The 14,369-nt window shown below is 40.6% G+C and overlaps 1 protein-coding gene and 1 gene segment (V, D, J or C); one reads left to right on the top strand and one right to left on the bottom strand.

The window, feature by feature from the left end:
• Positions 1-7,387: 7,387 nt before the first annotated feature.
• Positions 7,388-8,117, bottom strand: LOC116671581 (immunoglobulin lambda constant 1-like; the record flags this gene model as incomplete). The annotated part of the segment is given in 2 exon segments: positions 7,388-7,667; positions 7,781-8,117. Coding segments are annotated over 2 exon segments (507 nt in total), but the record flags the coding sequence as incomplete, so codon positions are not given.
• Positions 8,118-10,184: 2,067 nt separating this feature from the next.
• On the top strand, positions 10,185-12,112 carry LOC116671535 (uncharacterized). The gene is made up of 2 exons (XM_032502904.1): positions 10,185-10,859; positions 11,019-12,112. Exons 1-2 carry the CDS (start codon positions 10,452-10,454, stop codon positions 11,679-11,681), a joined length of 1,071 nt encoding a protein of 356 aa, XP_032358795.1. The 5' UTR covers positions 10,185-10,451; the 3' UTR covers positions 11,682-12,112.
• Positions 12,113-14,369: the final 2,257 nt, after the last annotated feature.

Below are 14,369 nucleotides of genomic sequence, written 5' to 3' on the forward strand. Positions count from 1 at the left end.
TTTTCTAAATAGGTCCTGAATTGGTAAAATGCTCCCAGGGGAACGAAGATGCATCTCATGAAGAGTCACCTGGCACTGCATGTGCAGTTTTCCCTAAGGAGGTTGTCCTATGTTCACATTTCTACTTTAGTTTTTTTTTTCCTTTGTGTTGTGAGGTGCAAAAATATGGTGGACCCAAATACAGAAGAATTTAATAACAGAAAAAGCAAAGTACAAAACGACCAAAGGAAGTACTGAGAAGGGCAGGCGAAAAACTAATTCCAGGGATCAAAAAACGAGAACAGGAATACAAAAACAAAAGCCGAACAAACCCAAAGTAGAGACAAAAAAACTAAGTACGGCGGAAAGGACCCAGACTAGACCTGACACTGGTATGATGTGACGCGGGACAAGGAAAGAGCAAAGACTAAATACAGAGGATAACCAGGTAACGAGAGGCAGGTGACAAGAGGGCTGGGAAACAGGTGGAAAACATCATGTAATCATAGGAGCGGGAAAACACAGGAAATACTAAAGACAAGACAAGACAGAGACCAGACTTCAAAATAAAACAGGAAACAGAACATGTACAAGACAAGACAAAAACACCATACAATAATCACAAGACAGATCGAAGGCTAAGAAATAAACACAGGAAAACAGACTACCGCAATAAAATTAGACAAAAACAGTAAACCATGACACTTTGTGCTAGGCCGTGCTGTCTTTTCCTTTCTGTATCTCAATGACATGGTCTGTCAACAAATGACAGTACAAACAGTAAAAGCGTAAATGTGAATATTGTCCAGTCTCTTGCAGTCAACCTCCCACTTAGACTGAGGTGTAATCTACAATTCCCAGTAACTGTCATCAACACGTTACATAGTTTATATCAGAATATTCTTCCAGAGAACACTGTTATGTTGACAACATGACTAAACAATGGGACCAGTGCTACGACACAAGGACATGTCATTCTGATGGCACCGCCATGTTCATTCACACATATTTACCTTGGACAGATGTGTAAAGGCCAATAGAGTAGTTAAGCACCATTTTGATTATAGCTACGCTATAAGGTTTTATCATTAAGGTATCGGGCTTTTATTTTGACAACCAAAGAAACCGGACGTGTAGTGACGTAAATGAACCGGGAAAACGACGGAAAGGACGAACGACGGAAAGGACGAAAGAAAAGTCTGAAAGGGTTCGCGGTTAAAAACAGTAAAAAGCCACGGAAAACAGTTTAAACTACAAGGTTTTAGCTTCGGTCAATTGGGGAACAAGGTTTGTGAAGTTAATGAGAAATGTATTTGAGCTAGCCTACTTGAAATGTAACGTAACATGTTTAATTTGGTAATGCTATCGTGTTGAAAGCAATTTAATGAGCTGTGTGACGTTCAAAATATGATGGTAATGCATGGTTTATTTGTGTTGTACACAGCTCTTACGTTGGTTGAGGACAAGGAAAGCATTAAAAGTGATCAAACCATCAGTTCTGGCCTTCTCAATATTGACTGGATGCTACAAGATGAACTAAGGATTTTGAGCAAGAGCCTGGCTTTTGCAGGTGTTTTGCTATTTGGTCAAATAGTTTTGCGAAACGCGCTCACTGCTTTGCAAATGTCGAGGACGATTGGAGAAATGTACCATAGCGACTGAGAAAAACCGGAACAGACAACGTGTTCAGTCTCTGAGAACTTCAGGTTTCTATCAGAGCTAGTAGAAGTACTGGTAATATTGGTGAGAGTAAAATGTACCGCATTGTATCAGCTGCAGTAGAAATAGTATTTTAATCACTAATAGATCACAATATCTTTTTTTAAATGTACTGAGCGGCATTTTTCTGCCCTTTCCTGTTCACAGTCCGTGATGGGGGTGCCGCTTTGTGAATGAATGACGTCATTCGAGAGTGGGACCTGATTGGTCCTGGCCGTGACCTTTGACCATCAGGACTCTTTCACTCTGCAATTAACTAATTAATGACCTACTTACATACATACCTGGAGACCAACTGATCTTAACTGATAATTCATGCTGACGGTCTTTTTATAGCTAAAGGTTTTGTTGTTATTGTTGTTAATGTTATTTTATTCTGTTTTTCTTCTCTATTCTGTATTTTTTATACTTTTTTTCTAAGCTGCTGGGAATTCAATTTCCCAAAAGGATCAATAAAGAGAAGTCTAACTGTAAAAAAGCTTTTCTGTAATATAGAATAGAATGCCTTTATTGTCATTATGCACAAGTACACAGCACCTGTGCAATTAGATTGAAGTAATATAGTAATGTAACTAATAGAAGAACAGTTCTACCAGTAATACTTGTCGTTGACTGTTGTGTGTTTCTTTATCCACGAGATGTCACTGTTTTTTCTTTATCAGTAAACGACAAGAGGTAAGAGCATCATCATGTCGCCATGGGCGACCATCCTCATCAGCATCACCTGGGTACCCTTGCACTTCCTGTGACTAACCACAGGGTGGCCCTCTTTCTCTTTGGTGGTTGCTGTCAATGTAAAATGTCACTGATGATGTTGCACCTTACTATTGATTTATCAATAAATATCTATCTATCTATCTATCTATCTATCTATCTATCTATCTATCTATCTATCTATCTATCTATCTATCTATCTATCTATCTCCCACAGTCCTGCCGTCTCCAGAAGTTTTATGATGTGACTCTGCTGTGGTTGATGTATCAGCGAGGGGGACAGGGCTGAAGACAGAGCTGTGTGTGTGTGTGTGTGTGTGTGTGTGTGTGTGTGTGTGTGTGTGTGTGTGTGTGTGTGTGTGTGTGTGTGGGCTCAATCTGTCACATTGAGCTGTAGATGGAGTGAGCAGAACCATCTACAGCTCAACGTGACAAAGACTAAGGACCTGGTGGTGGATCTAAGGAGAGCCAAGGCACCAGTGGGCCCTGTTTTCATCCAGGGGGTCTGTGTGGACATGGTGGAGGACTACAAATACCCGGGAGAGCACTTAGACAACAAAGTGAACTGGGCCAAGAACACTCAAGCCCTCTACAGGAAGGACCAAAGTTGTCTCTACTTTCTTAGGGGGCTGAGGTCCTTCAACCTCTGCAGGACGATGCTGAGGATGTTTTAGGAGTCTGTGGTGGCCAGTGCTGTCCTGGTTGCAGTTGCATGCTGGGACAGCAGGCTGAGGGTAGCGAACGCTAACAGACTCAACAAACTGATCCGCAAGGCTAGTGCTGCTATGGGGGTGGTGGGGCTGGACTCTCTGTGGGGGGTGTCAGAGAGGAGGACGCTGTCCAAACCACATGTCATCTTGGACAATGTCTTCCCCCCCCCCCCCACTCCATGGCCCACTGTTCAAACACAGGAGCACTTTCAGTGTAAGACTCATTCTCCCACAATGCACCACAGAGCGCCACAGGAAGTCATTCCTGCCCGTGGCCATCAAACTGAGATAGCTAGAACTCCTCCCTCTAAGTGTCTGACACACACACACACACACACACTTATTATCAATAATATTATCTGTATATTATCTGTTTTGTGCAATAATAATAATAATAAATCCTAATGTGCAATACTCTGCTGCTTCTACTTATTCATTATTACTGTTCACCATACAACTCCTTAATTATGTAAATATTGTGTTGTAACATTGCTTTAACTATGTAAATACTGTACATATCCACACTCCTTATATTTCCTTTATTCATATTTCTACGCTGATATTTATATATTCTTGCAACAGTAACACAGAATTTCCCTCACTGACATATTTCTGAAATTTCAGAAAACTTGTAATAAAAATATGAATTGTGGAAATAAAGTAACAAAATGGGGACTGTTGATGGTGATATCTATTAGTTACATTATTTCACCCATTCACCTGCAGAGTCTCCCTTTAAGATGAAATGATGTACGTTTGGTTATGAAAATTATGATTGTGTTTTCCCAAGCTTGAGTTACCGCGGTGATCGACAGGTTGTTTCATGTTGACATGTTAACATGATTATTTTTGGAAAATACTGCGGTCGACTTCTTACACGTTGATGTGTATGTATAATAACGATGTCTTACTACACAGTCTTATTAATAATATCAACTGTTTTATTAATCGGAGTTTTAGTCAACACTCAATTATGATTTAAGGGGAAAATAAGAAAGCATTTGTACACAGTTATTCCTTTTTTTGTTTGCTTCATTCTTAAAAATAAACAGAACTATAATTTATGTGATGCTGTGGTTTTGTATATACTGCACATTTTTTTGGTCTTTAAATATTGTTTTCTTAGTGATTTGAGCTGTTTCTTTCTCAGATTAATAACCCAGATTCAAACTGAGCGCTGAAATCAGACCCAAGTTCCTGAATGATTGTTTTAACCCGAGTGGATGGTTGTAACCGTCGTTGTGGGTTTAATGTGAGAAAAGCTGCAGAGCAGAAACCCACACAGGATAGGAAATGTTGATTCGCTGTCAACAGTTTTTTATGATTTCTAATAACCACTGAGAACAGATTCATATCTGCTGCTGCTGTAAACACTCAGGAACTCCTCTTCCTCTCTGCAGCTGTGGGTCTTTTCTCTGGTTGTCTGGAAGCCTTTTTCTCACTGAGCCCTCTACCCAAACACAGTTTAACTGAGTTTAACCCCCCCCCCCCCCCATAGACTTTATTCATGGCGATTTTAGCATTCAAAGGTTACAGTGTATACTTGGATTTGATGAGAGTTCTCACACAAACAACTCCAACACACACGGGTTTTTGACGTCTCAGTGGTTAATACGGCAATGCAAATAAAGCATCTTATTATGAAATATGTTCTCATTTGCATACATGCAATGTTGTATAAGTCAGGCTCTGAATAAAAAAAGTCCAAAGAAGTAATCTTAAAAAAAAAAAAAAGATATGGATTATAAAATTCAGACATTGTAAAGGCTCTACAGGTAAATAAGTGCTATTTTGCAAACATTGGCTTATCTAATGTTAACTTTTGCTTCATTAAGAATGTTACACTGAAGATATTTGACAAAGCTGACATACTCTACATAATTTATTAAAGAGAAACACAAAAACAGACAAAATACTATGAACTATAAAATATCTACCAGACAGCTGGTTATTCAAATTATCTATCATTATAGAAGTCGCAACTAAAAGTAGAAAATAAAATAAAATAAAGCATCTTAAAAGACCACAGAATTTAATCTTAGTAACTGCTAAAATGTATTTATATTGTTAAGATGACAACTACAACAAGTAACACACACACACACACGCACCGCACGCACACACACACATACAAACACACACACACACGCATACACAGACAGAAACATACACACACATATACAAACACACATACAAACACACACACTATCATTATAGAAGTCACAACTAAAAGTAGAAAATAAAATAAAATAAAGTATCTTAAAAGACCACAGAATTTAATCTTAGTAACTGCTAAAATGTTTATATTAAGATGACAACTACAACAAATAACACACACACACACACACACACACACACACTTTACACACATGCGCGCGCACACACACACACACGCGCATACACACACACATACAAACACACACACACACAGACATACACCCACGAACATACATACATACCCGTTTTTATGACCTAGAGGGATCCAATGACAGGCAGCAGCCTGATGGGATCCACCCTTTCTAAAGGGTCTAGAGTCATGATTTTAACTGCTAAACTTATTGTAATTTGATATGAACACAAACATGACTTTAAACAGCAAACACTTTCATATAAATAATAAATCTGACTTTTGTTCCACCCTGGGGACTACACCCTCATTTTTTTCCGTCCTGGGCACCAGTCATGTTATGTTGTTAAAAATCCAAAATGTAAAAATGTAATGTTGTTATTAATGCTGTTTTACTTAGTATAATTGAACATGATAAATATACTCATTTAAAAAATAAAAACATGTTTGTCAGTCAATCTCCAATGACACACCAGACCTGCTTTACAAAGCTTCTTTTTACTGAATTTAATGATTTAAATACCCAATGTTTTCTTCAAAAAGGGATCTGGTGGAGAAAAACCTAGACCTACTGTAAAAAAAGGGACCAATGAAGCTCATATTTTCACAACCTTTATTCAAACGGCCTTTGCATTTTTTTTTAACATTAGTCCAGTACATTCTACTAGCATATTTCTGCCTCTTATTTTAACTTTACAAGAAGCAAATGCACACAAAAAGAGCAAACACAACATGGGACATCATGGCAGTAGAGGCTGCAATGATATCAGCAGTGACTTAGACTTGTAGGTCTCCAAATTCATCGCTCTGTCAAATATCCTTTTTGACATAATTGCTGCTGCGAGCAAGAAACAATACAGGAAGAGACAAGGAATGGCTCCTGCGTGTAGAAAACTAAGCAGCAAGTGTACGGAGAGTGTCTGCTTTGTGAGCTCTGGAGGGAAAGACACGCCACTCTCACTGGTCATATGCTTTCAAAGTGGATTTCTGCTGTGCTAATGTGCTAAACTGAGCTTTGACAGCTTGGGGGCAGACACTAAGGGGGTCACTGGCCATCTCATGAATGGTCACTTTTAAGAACAGACTTTTGAGCCAGCACTTTGACCAAATTAATCTTGTATTTCCCTCCAGTCCAAGAGTCTGGGTCTGTCCGAGGTTTTTGCCTAAAAGGACGTTTTTCCTCGCCACTGTCGCACTGTTGCTTGCTCTGGAGGAGACTACTAGAACTGTTGGGTCCTTGTAAATTCTGGAGTGTGGTCTAGACCTACTCTATCTGTAAAGGGTTTCGAGATAACTCTTGTTATGAATTGATACTATAAATAAAATTGAATTGAATTGAATCCAGTGCAAGCAAAGCAGACATTCTTACACATGTGACTGATCTGTGTGCTTGCTGCCGTGTTTTATGTTCGCAGGAGCCACTTTTTGCCTCTCTCTGTTTAGTTTCACACTCACAGCTGCCTCTGCAACTCTTGATCGTTTACTTGGTGCGTGAAGACTAATCTCTTAACCCTCATGTTGTCCTTGGGTCAAATTGACCCGTTTTCAGTACATTTTTTATTCTATTTTTCACAAAAAAAATGGGCCGTCAAAATAAGACATTAAAAAAAATATCAAAAACCGTTGGAAAAAACACCAAAAACATAGAAAAAAGGCACCCACAACATTGAAAAAGTGACATAAATGTTGGAAAAAAGCAATAATATTGTTGAAAAAAAGTGACCATGGTTGACGGGAAAACAACACAATTTAACTTTACAAGATGCAAATCTCTGGAATGCATAAAAAAATGATGAATTTGGAGACCTAAAAGTCTGTCAAATTTTTTTTTGACAAAATTCCCACTGCACGCAAGAAAAAAAAAGGAGAGGCAAAGAATGGTGCTTTGACAGCTTGGGGGCAAAGGGTCATATATATATATTGTTAAGATGAAAACTAACACAAATAATAATTGATATTCGTGAATACTGATCAAAGTATAAATGATGAACTGATGAGATTCAGTGGTGAAAAAAGGGCAAGCAGAAATCAGTCGGCACCTTCGCAGTTGGTGGACGGTCTCTTGTTTCTGGGGATCATCAGCAGGGAGAGTCCACAGCAGTACACCAGACTCTTCACTATCAGCTGTGCGTACAGCAGACAGAACAACTTCACTTGGTACTGAGACGGGACAGAAGCTGCTGGAAGAGTAGAAACCTCTGAAACAGAAAAGCAGTGAAACGTTTGGAGTTAGTCAGTCCTCTGCGCTCTTTGACAGCGTCTCCACATGAAGCTGAATCCCAGCTGAACAAAGTCACCGAGCCTTCATTACCTTGTTCTGTTTGGGCCGCCACTGTCCCCCCCTCATGGTGGACGTAGCAGAGGTAATTATACTTGCCACTCTCTTGCTGATGGATCAGCAAGATGGCGGCGGCGGCGCGTCCCGACTCTCTGATCTCCAGCTGCTCTCCCTCAGCAGGGGGCAGCTCCTCCAGAGGACCATTCTCCCTTCGTCTTTTCCAGGAGAACCGGACCAGAGGAGGAAACATGGCTGAGGCCAGACACAGCAGGGAGCTCTTCCCCCCAAGGTGGGCTCCGGGTCCTGCCGGGTACACGCTCACCACGGGCTTTGCTACCGGCTCGTCTGAAGTTTGACAGCAGGACGCACATTCACACAGTCAACGGCAGCTTACAGCACGGCATTCAGTCTGATCCTGGAAACTACATGGACCCTGATCCCTGAAGTCCTCATCAATACAGCACAGAGTTCACTACATCTACTGTGTTCACCTTCACATGAAACACACCGATCAGCTCATGTCAGCACGGGTTATATGGGGACTAAAGACAATGGCTGTGGCTCAGTGGTAGAGCGGTCGCCTGCCAATCGGAAGGTTGGTGGTTCGATCCCCGCCCCTGCAGTCATTGCCCGAGTTGCCCGAGTTGCCCCCGGTGCTGTGCATCGGAGTGTGAATGTGTGTGAATGTGTGTGAGTGTTTATCTGATGAGCAGGTGGCACCTTGTACGGCAGCCCTGGCCACAGTGTATGAATGTGTGTGAATGGTGAATGTTTCCTGTAGATGTAAAAGCGCTTTGAGCAGTTGTTAAGACTGTATAAATACAGCACATTTACATCTATATAAAGATAGCAGACTTTCATAAATAATGTCCTGGCTGCATTTTGTTGACTAGCCAGGGGTTATTTTCATAGTTTTAACTTCCTCTGTCCACCATAGAGACAATTAAATTACTATCATTTCAGCTGATTTCAGATGGGATCAACTGTGGGATAAATTGTTTATTTTTCTCGGTGGATTATCAGTAGGGAATTTTCTCCGGACTACTGCATCAACCCTTCAACTAAACCGATTGTGGCGAGGTTGCGTAAATTACCCGTGCGACACTTATTGACTGCGGCGTCTCGCCACGCTTCACCTGGTATTTTTGTTTGTGTTTTGTTTTCAAATGAGGAGGACTACTCTTTTCTGGATTATTTAAGTTACCTTAACGAACTTTTGAACTGCGGGACATTGGGTCTTTGGGGGGGGGGGGGGGGTTAAATGTGTGGGAGTGTTTATGGTCAGGGTTGAATATGTTTGTATGAAGGAGTACGTTGTTTTGTTTTAATACACTTTGTTATACTCATATCAATGAAAAGAGACTGTGAGTTAGCAGTCTAAGGATAGCCAGACATTGGATGTGATTTGTGGCATTTATTAGGGATTGACGGGGATTATGGATTTATTTTTGCGCTGATACCCATTATTAGGAGTTAATTAAACTGTTATTTAGAACCGATTGAGTAAACCAGTGTTTTCCCTCGGTTTGTGGAAGGCTTAGGTGCACATATTTGGCGGAAAGGTTTAGGATTCTTTTTTTTTTTTTAATAAAAAGAATATGCAATTTGACATAATTTTGGTCCATTATTATCACAATATCTGTGTTAAAGACAAAAGTTGATGAAGAAGTCCAATTACAATCATTAGATCTGAGAAAAGTCAGTTAGTTTGGTGCTTTTTTTCCTGTTGTTGGCGTTTATTGCCACATTTCATGTTCAGTCAGCTTAAGTGCCAAAAACGGTTTGGGGGCTGAACCTTAGACTTATGGCGGGAAAAACCCTGAAAACATAAATAATCAAGACTGCGTTTAATAGAAAATCTCCAATACTGCACGTGGTTGTCTTTTCTTTGTATCCATCTGCAGTTAGAGTTGAAAGAGAGAGACAGCAAAAATGTATGATCATTTATACTTTTTATTATTTTAGTGGAAAATTACAATTTAAACTCAGTTTTTGTTAGAAACACTAAACACAGGCCTGCAATACACACACACGCTGTGGTCCTTTACATGTACTGATGGAGAGATGAGCTCACAGTAAGTAATAATGTGACGTGAGCAAAAAACGCTTAAAAAAATGGCTTGGGTTGTACGAGGAAAAAAATATATATTTCTGCGATTTAAAGCTGTGAATGTTGAATTGTTATCTGCTTTTAGAAATGCAGTGAGATAAGTTGTACTCAATTGTATTCAAAAGTTGTCGTCAATTACTAATGTTTGTATTTGTATGTTATAAATTGTTGAATAAAGTTCTTAAAAAAAATCATTCACTTCATAAAAAAAACTATGACATCATCAGTGGCTTTCATTTGACTTTCATGTGAAGAATGCTTTGATCTTTTCTTAGGTCAGTATCTTTTACTTAGGTCAGTATCTTTTACTTAGGTCAGTATCTTTTACTTAGGTCAGTATCTTCGATCCGTTGCACAGTTTGGTCACAGAAACGAAACGTTGCACACAATTCTGAGAACTTGCAGCTCAAGTGTCAGCACTCCAGAACATAGAAATAGAATTCTATTCATTGCTCCAGACTGCTAAACTCTCAGCACAATTGCATTGTTTTCATTCAAATAGAAATTCGAACTAAACCAGGATTGACATCTTAAGGGTTGACAACTCTATTGAACTGGTCAATTCGGTCGGAGGACCTGACTGAGAACGCTACAATGGATGCCAGAAGTGAACTTTCAAAGACGGACAAAATGCTTACTGCTGAAAATATGCAAGAGATTGGAACGCTATTTCGTGATGGTGGCGTCACGCAGGGGACTGAACCCGCTTCAAAGCGAGTACATTTCCCACCCATCTCAGAGACCGTGCAGCTCACGCTCGCAGAAAGTCAATTCAAGCCACAGCCGCCCTTCATCAGAAGTGGATCTGCTCGTAACCAACGCTCCTACCGTACTGCACATTTGGACCAGACTATGTCCAAACATGGGCGTGTGGTGAAGCTTCAGCAGAGAGACACATTAAAAGGCGGTGTCTTCACACCAGTTCCACCAAACACCCTGCCAGGCGTGGAGGAGTATAAGCAAACACCAGAGCGTATATTCCTGCCACCCATCCTTGATAAGGTGCAGGGCACACATCGTCGGGCCCAGATGAAGATTCAGCAGAGAGACACATTAAAAGGCGGTGTCCTCCCACCAGTTCCACCAAACACCCTGCCAGGCGTGGAGGAGTATGAGAGAAAAACACCAGAGCGTATATTCTTGCCACCCATCCTTGATGAGGTGCAGGGCACACATCATCAGACCCAGACGAAGATTCAGCAGAGAGACACATTAAAAGGCGGTGTCTTCACACCAGTTCCACCAAACACCCTGCCAGGCGTGGAGGAGTATAAGCAAACACCAGAGCGTATATTCTTGCCACCCATCCTTGATAAGGTGCAGGGCACACATCGTCAGACCCAGATGAAGAGTCAGCCTAGAGACACATTAAAAGGCGGTGTCCTCCCACCAGTTCCACCAAACACCCTGCCAGCTATAAAGACCTCGCCACACACGCAGCTGGACCAGACTAGGTCCATATATGGGCGTGTGCTCAGGACTCAGGAGAGAGACACATTAAAGGGCACTGACTTCCCTCAAGATCCACCAAACACCCTGTCAGGCATGATGCATGTACACTTGCCACCCATCAACGATAAGGTGCATCGGACACATCGTCAGACCCGGTCAAAGTTTCAGCAGGGAGACACCTTAAAAGGCAGCTTTCTTCCACCGTGTCAAACAAACACACTGCCAGCTATAAAGACCTCACCACACATCCAGCTATCGACTAGCACAGTCGAGCACGGGTCTACAATCAAATCAAAGCATGTACCTTTACCACCCATAAGGTTCAACTCACCACAGACTGCACTAATGCCACAAAGAGGTCATCAAGATTAAGCAGGAGAGGCATTATTCCAGGTGATCTGGTTTCCTTAAACGATTGTGTGGGTTCATTCCAGGTGATCTGGTTTCCTTAAACAATTGTGTAGGTTTATTCCGAGTGAACCGGTTACTCCCACAATTAAAATAAATAAATAAATGTTTACTAAAAAAAAAACACTATTTGTTGTATGTCAATGTTATGGTATGAACATTAGCTTCTGACCTTGTTCAGCGTGCCTATTACAACGCAGCTTATTAGTGCAAAGGGATATTGAGTTACATAGATTAACAGAATCATAGTTCTCCCTGTTGCGTTTTTTACATCAAACACTGAATGTATTCCCTGCTTATCGATCACACAAAACTGGCAACATTTGTTTGCAGAAAAGCTTTCCACATAGCCGCACAATAATTGCATTGCCAAATTGTCTGCTGTCAAAATTGAAAGTGTTCTAGGGTGGGGGGAGGCTGTGTTTGTTTTTTATTTTTTTATTTTTTTATTTATGCTCTCTATTTTTTGTGTTTGTCTTTATACATTCCTTCTTTTGTATGTCTGGAAAAAAATTAAAATTCAAATAAAGATATTTGTGAAAACAAAATTGAAAGTGTTCCACGCAGCTTTTGAGTCTGTCCATTTACTTCAACTCATAGTTTTCAAGGTCTCTGATGTCCTCAAGAAGTGTCTCAGGTATCTTACCAAGTCCACATGTCTCCATGTCGATTGAATTAAAGCCCATGTTGCAGGTTTAATTTTGCAACGAATTTGTGCAATTTGTTTGTTGGTAATAAACATTTCAACTGTTAAACGTTGTATTTGATGGTGTTGGATATCACAAAGCGGAATATAATACAAAAAGTATTTTACAGTGTTTTGCAATTATTCTCCTTTCCCCCCACAATGCATTGTATAGCATAACGTTGGGGAGAAAACAGAGCAGCCCGCTTTGTCTTTGCCACTGGTCTTGCCCAATATGGCTTTTGGTCTTTTAATATTAACAGTCTATAGTCTCGCCCGAGTCCATGTGTCTTTATTATGTTTAGAATAATATTGGAGGGAAAGTGAAACGCAGCTTAGACGGGGATGTTGTTTGGCTTTTCACAAGTTTAGACAGCTAGCTAGCGCTACGCTGACGGACATTAGCGCTATAGCGTTAGCCTATCCTGCTAGGTAACTATTACGGCTGCCATTGGTGTTTCCTATATATGCGTCCATGTTGTTAACATAATACCTGTGGCGTTAGTGCACCTTTTGTTCCATAATTCTATTGAATGAAATTGTAAGCTTTACTCATACGAGACGGGTGGGTTTTTGTTACGTTACACACAAAGCTAACTGGCTATATATTTAGTTTCGTAGCCAGCCAGCAACTTTGGCAGTAGAGTTTTGGCGAGCTAACCACGACAGCGTTGTCGCCCACAATCAACCTGCAAGACACGCATCTTGTTTCTTTTCCCCGAGATCTTGGACATTATTTTCATTTAAGACATCAAAGACAAATTAAGAGTAGACCGAGTGTGCGCGGCCTGGAGAGACGCGTCCTACCATGAGTCGGTGTGGAAGCCAAGCTACATCTGCGGCGAGCAGTCTGCAGACCAGGGGAATAAAGTTCAGATTCTCAGTTTAAGACCAAGTCTGAGCAACATGATTCATCGAAAGCCCGGACTGGTGTGGATGCTTCAACCTCACAGACAACGGACTCGGACAAGCCTTAAAAAAACTTTTGAAGGATACAAGGGTGTACAGATACTTGTACTGTTGCGTATACTGTGAAATGGTTCTTATGAATTTCTCAGATAATCGTAATCTGTAAAATATTGATTTTACTCCAATCTGCTCTTTCCTTAAAAACTTCCATGTGAATTTATTTTAAAATTAGGCGCTTTGTGCCCAAATAAATTGATCATATATTAAATTACACTCTGTTCATTGTTGTTTAATCAAACTGATTGTCTGATGTCTTTCCTATTAACCCACGTCCTAATAATATAATTCAGTATTTTTGAGGGAAGGCATAAACCAACCATATTACAGTAGTACTGTGTATCCCGCACAGTAATACTGGTCACTTCTTTCGTACACTACAACTGGATTAAAGCTATATTGTCAATGAGTTGCTCAAATGCTCAGTACTAATAATAATAATAATAATACATTTTATTTAACAGCGCCTTTCTAACACTCAAGGACGCTTTACAGAGAATAAAAGACAGATATAGGGAACATAAAGTGTAAGTAGTAATAACAAAACAGATAAAACAAAAAAACAAAACAAACAAAACAAACAAACAAAACAAACAGGAACAGTGTATTTACAGATAAGCGAGCTGGAACAGATGGGTTTTTAGTCTAGTTTGAACAGAGGGAGAGAGTTGATGTTGCGGAGGTCGGGTGGGAGTGAGTTCCAGAGCTGGGGAGCAGAGCGGCTGAAGGCTCTGGTCCCCACGGTGATGAGTCAAGCATGGGGGACAGTGAGGTGGAGGGAGGAGGAAGATCTGAGGGAGCGGGAGGGGACGGCAATGTGTAGGAGTTCTGATAGATATGGAGGGGCAAGGTTATGGATGGCTTTGAAAGTATGGAGAAGGATTTTAAATTGTATTCTGAATTGAACCGGGAGCCAATGGAGCTGCTGAAGAACCGGGGTTATATGATGAAATGAGGGGGTTCTGGTGATGACACGAGCTGCTGAGTTCTGAAGAAGTTGA

This window comes from Etheostoma spectabile, chromosome 21, assembly GCF_008692095.1.
Source record: "Etheostoma spectabile isolate EspeVRDwgs_2016 chromosome 21, UIUC_Espe_1.0, whole genome shotgun sequence".
In the NCBI taxonomy this organism is placed as follows: domain Eukaryota; kingdom Metazoa; phylum Chordata; class Actinopteri; order Perciformes; family Percidae; genus Etheostoma; species Etheostoma spectabile.

Excerpts from the sequence above, each read along its gene's own strand:
- LOC116671535 (XM_032502904.1), top strand. The coding sequence starts at position 10,452 with ATGGATGCCAGAAGTGAACTTTCAAAGACGGACAAAATGCTTACTGCT. Across the intron at positions 10,860-11,018 it reads TGCCACCCATCCTTGATAAG|GTGCAGGGCACACATCATCA; the intron begins GTGCAGGGCACA and ends ATCCTTGATGAG.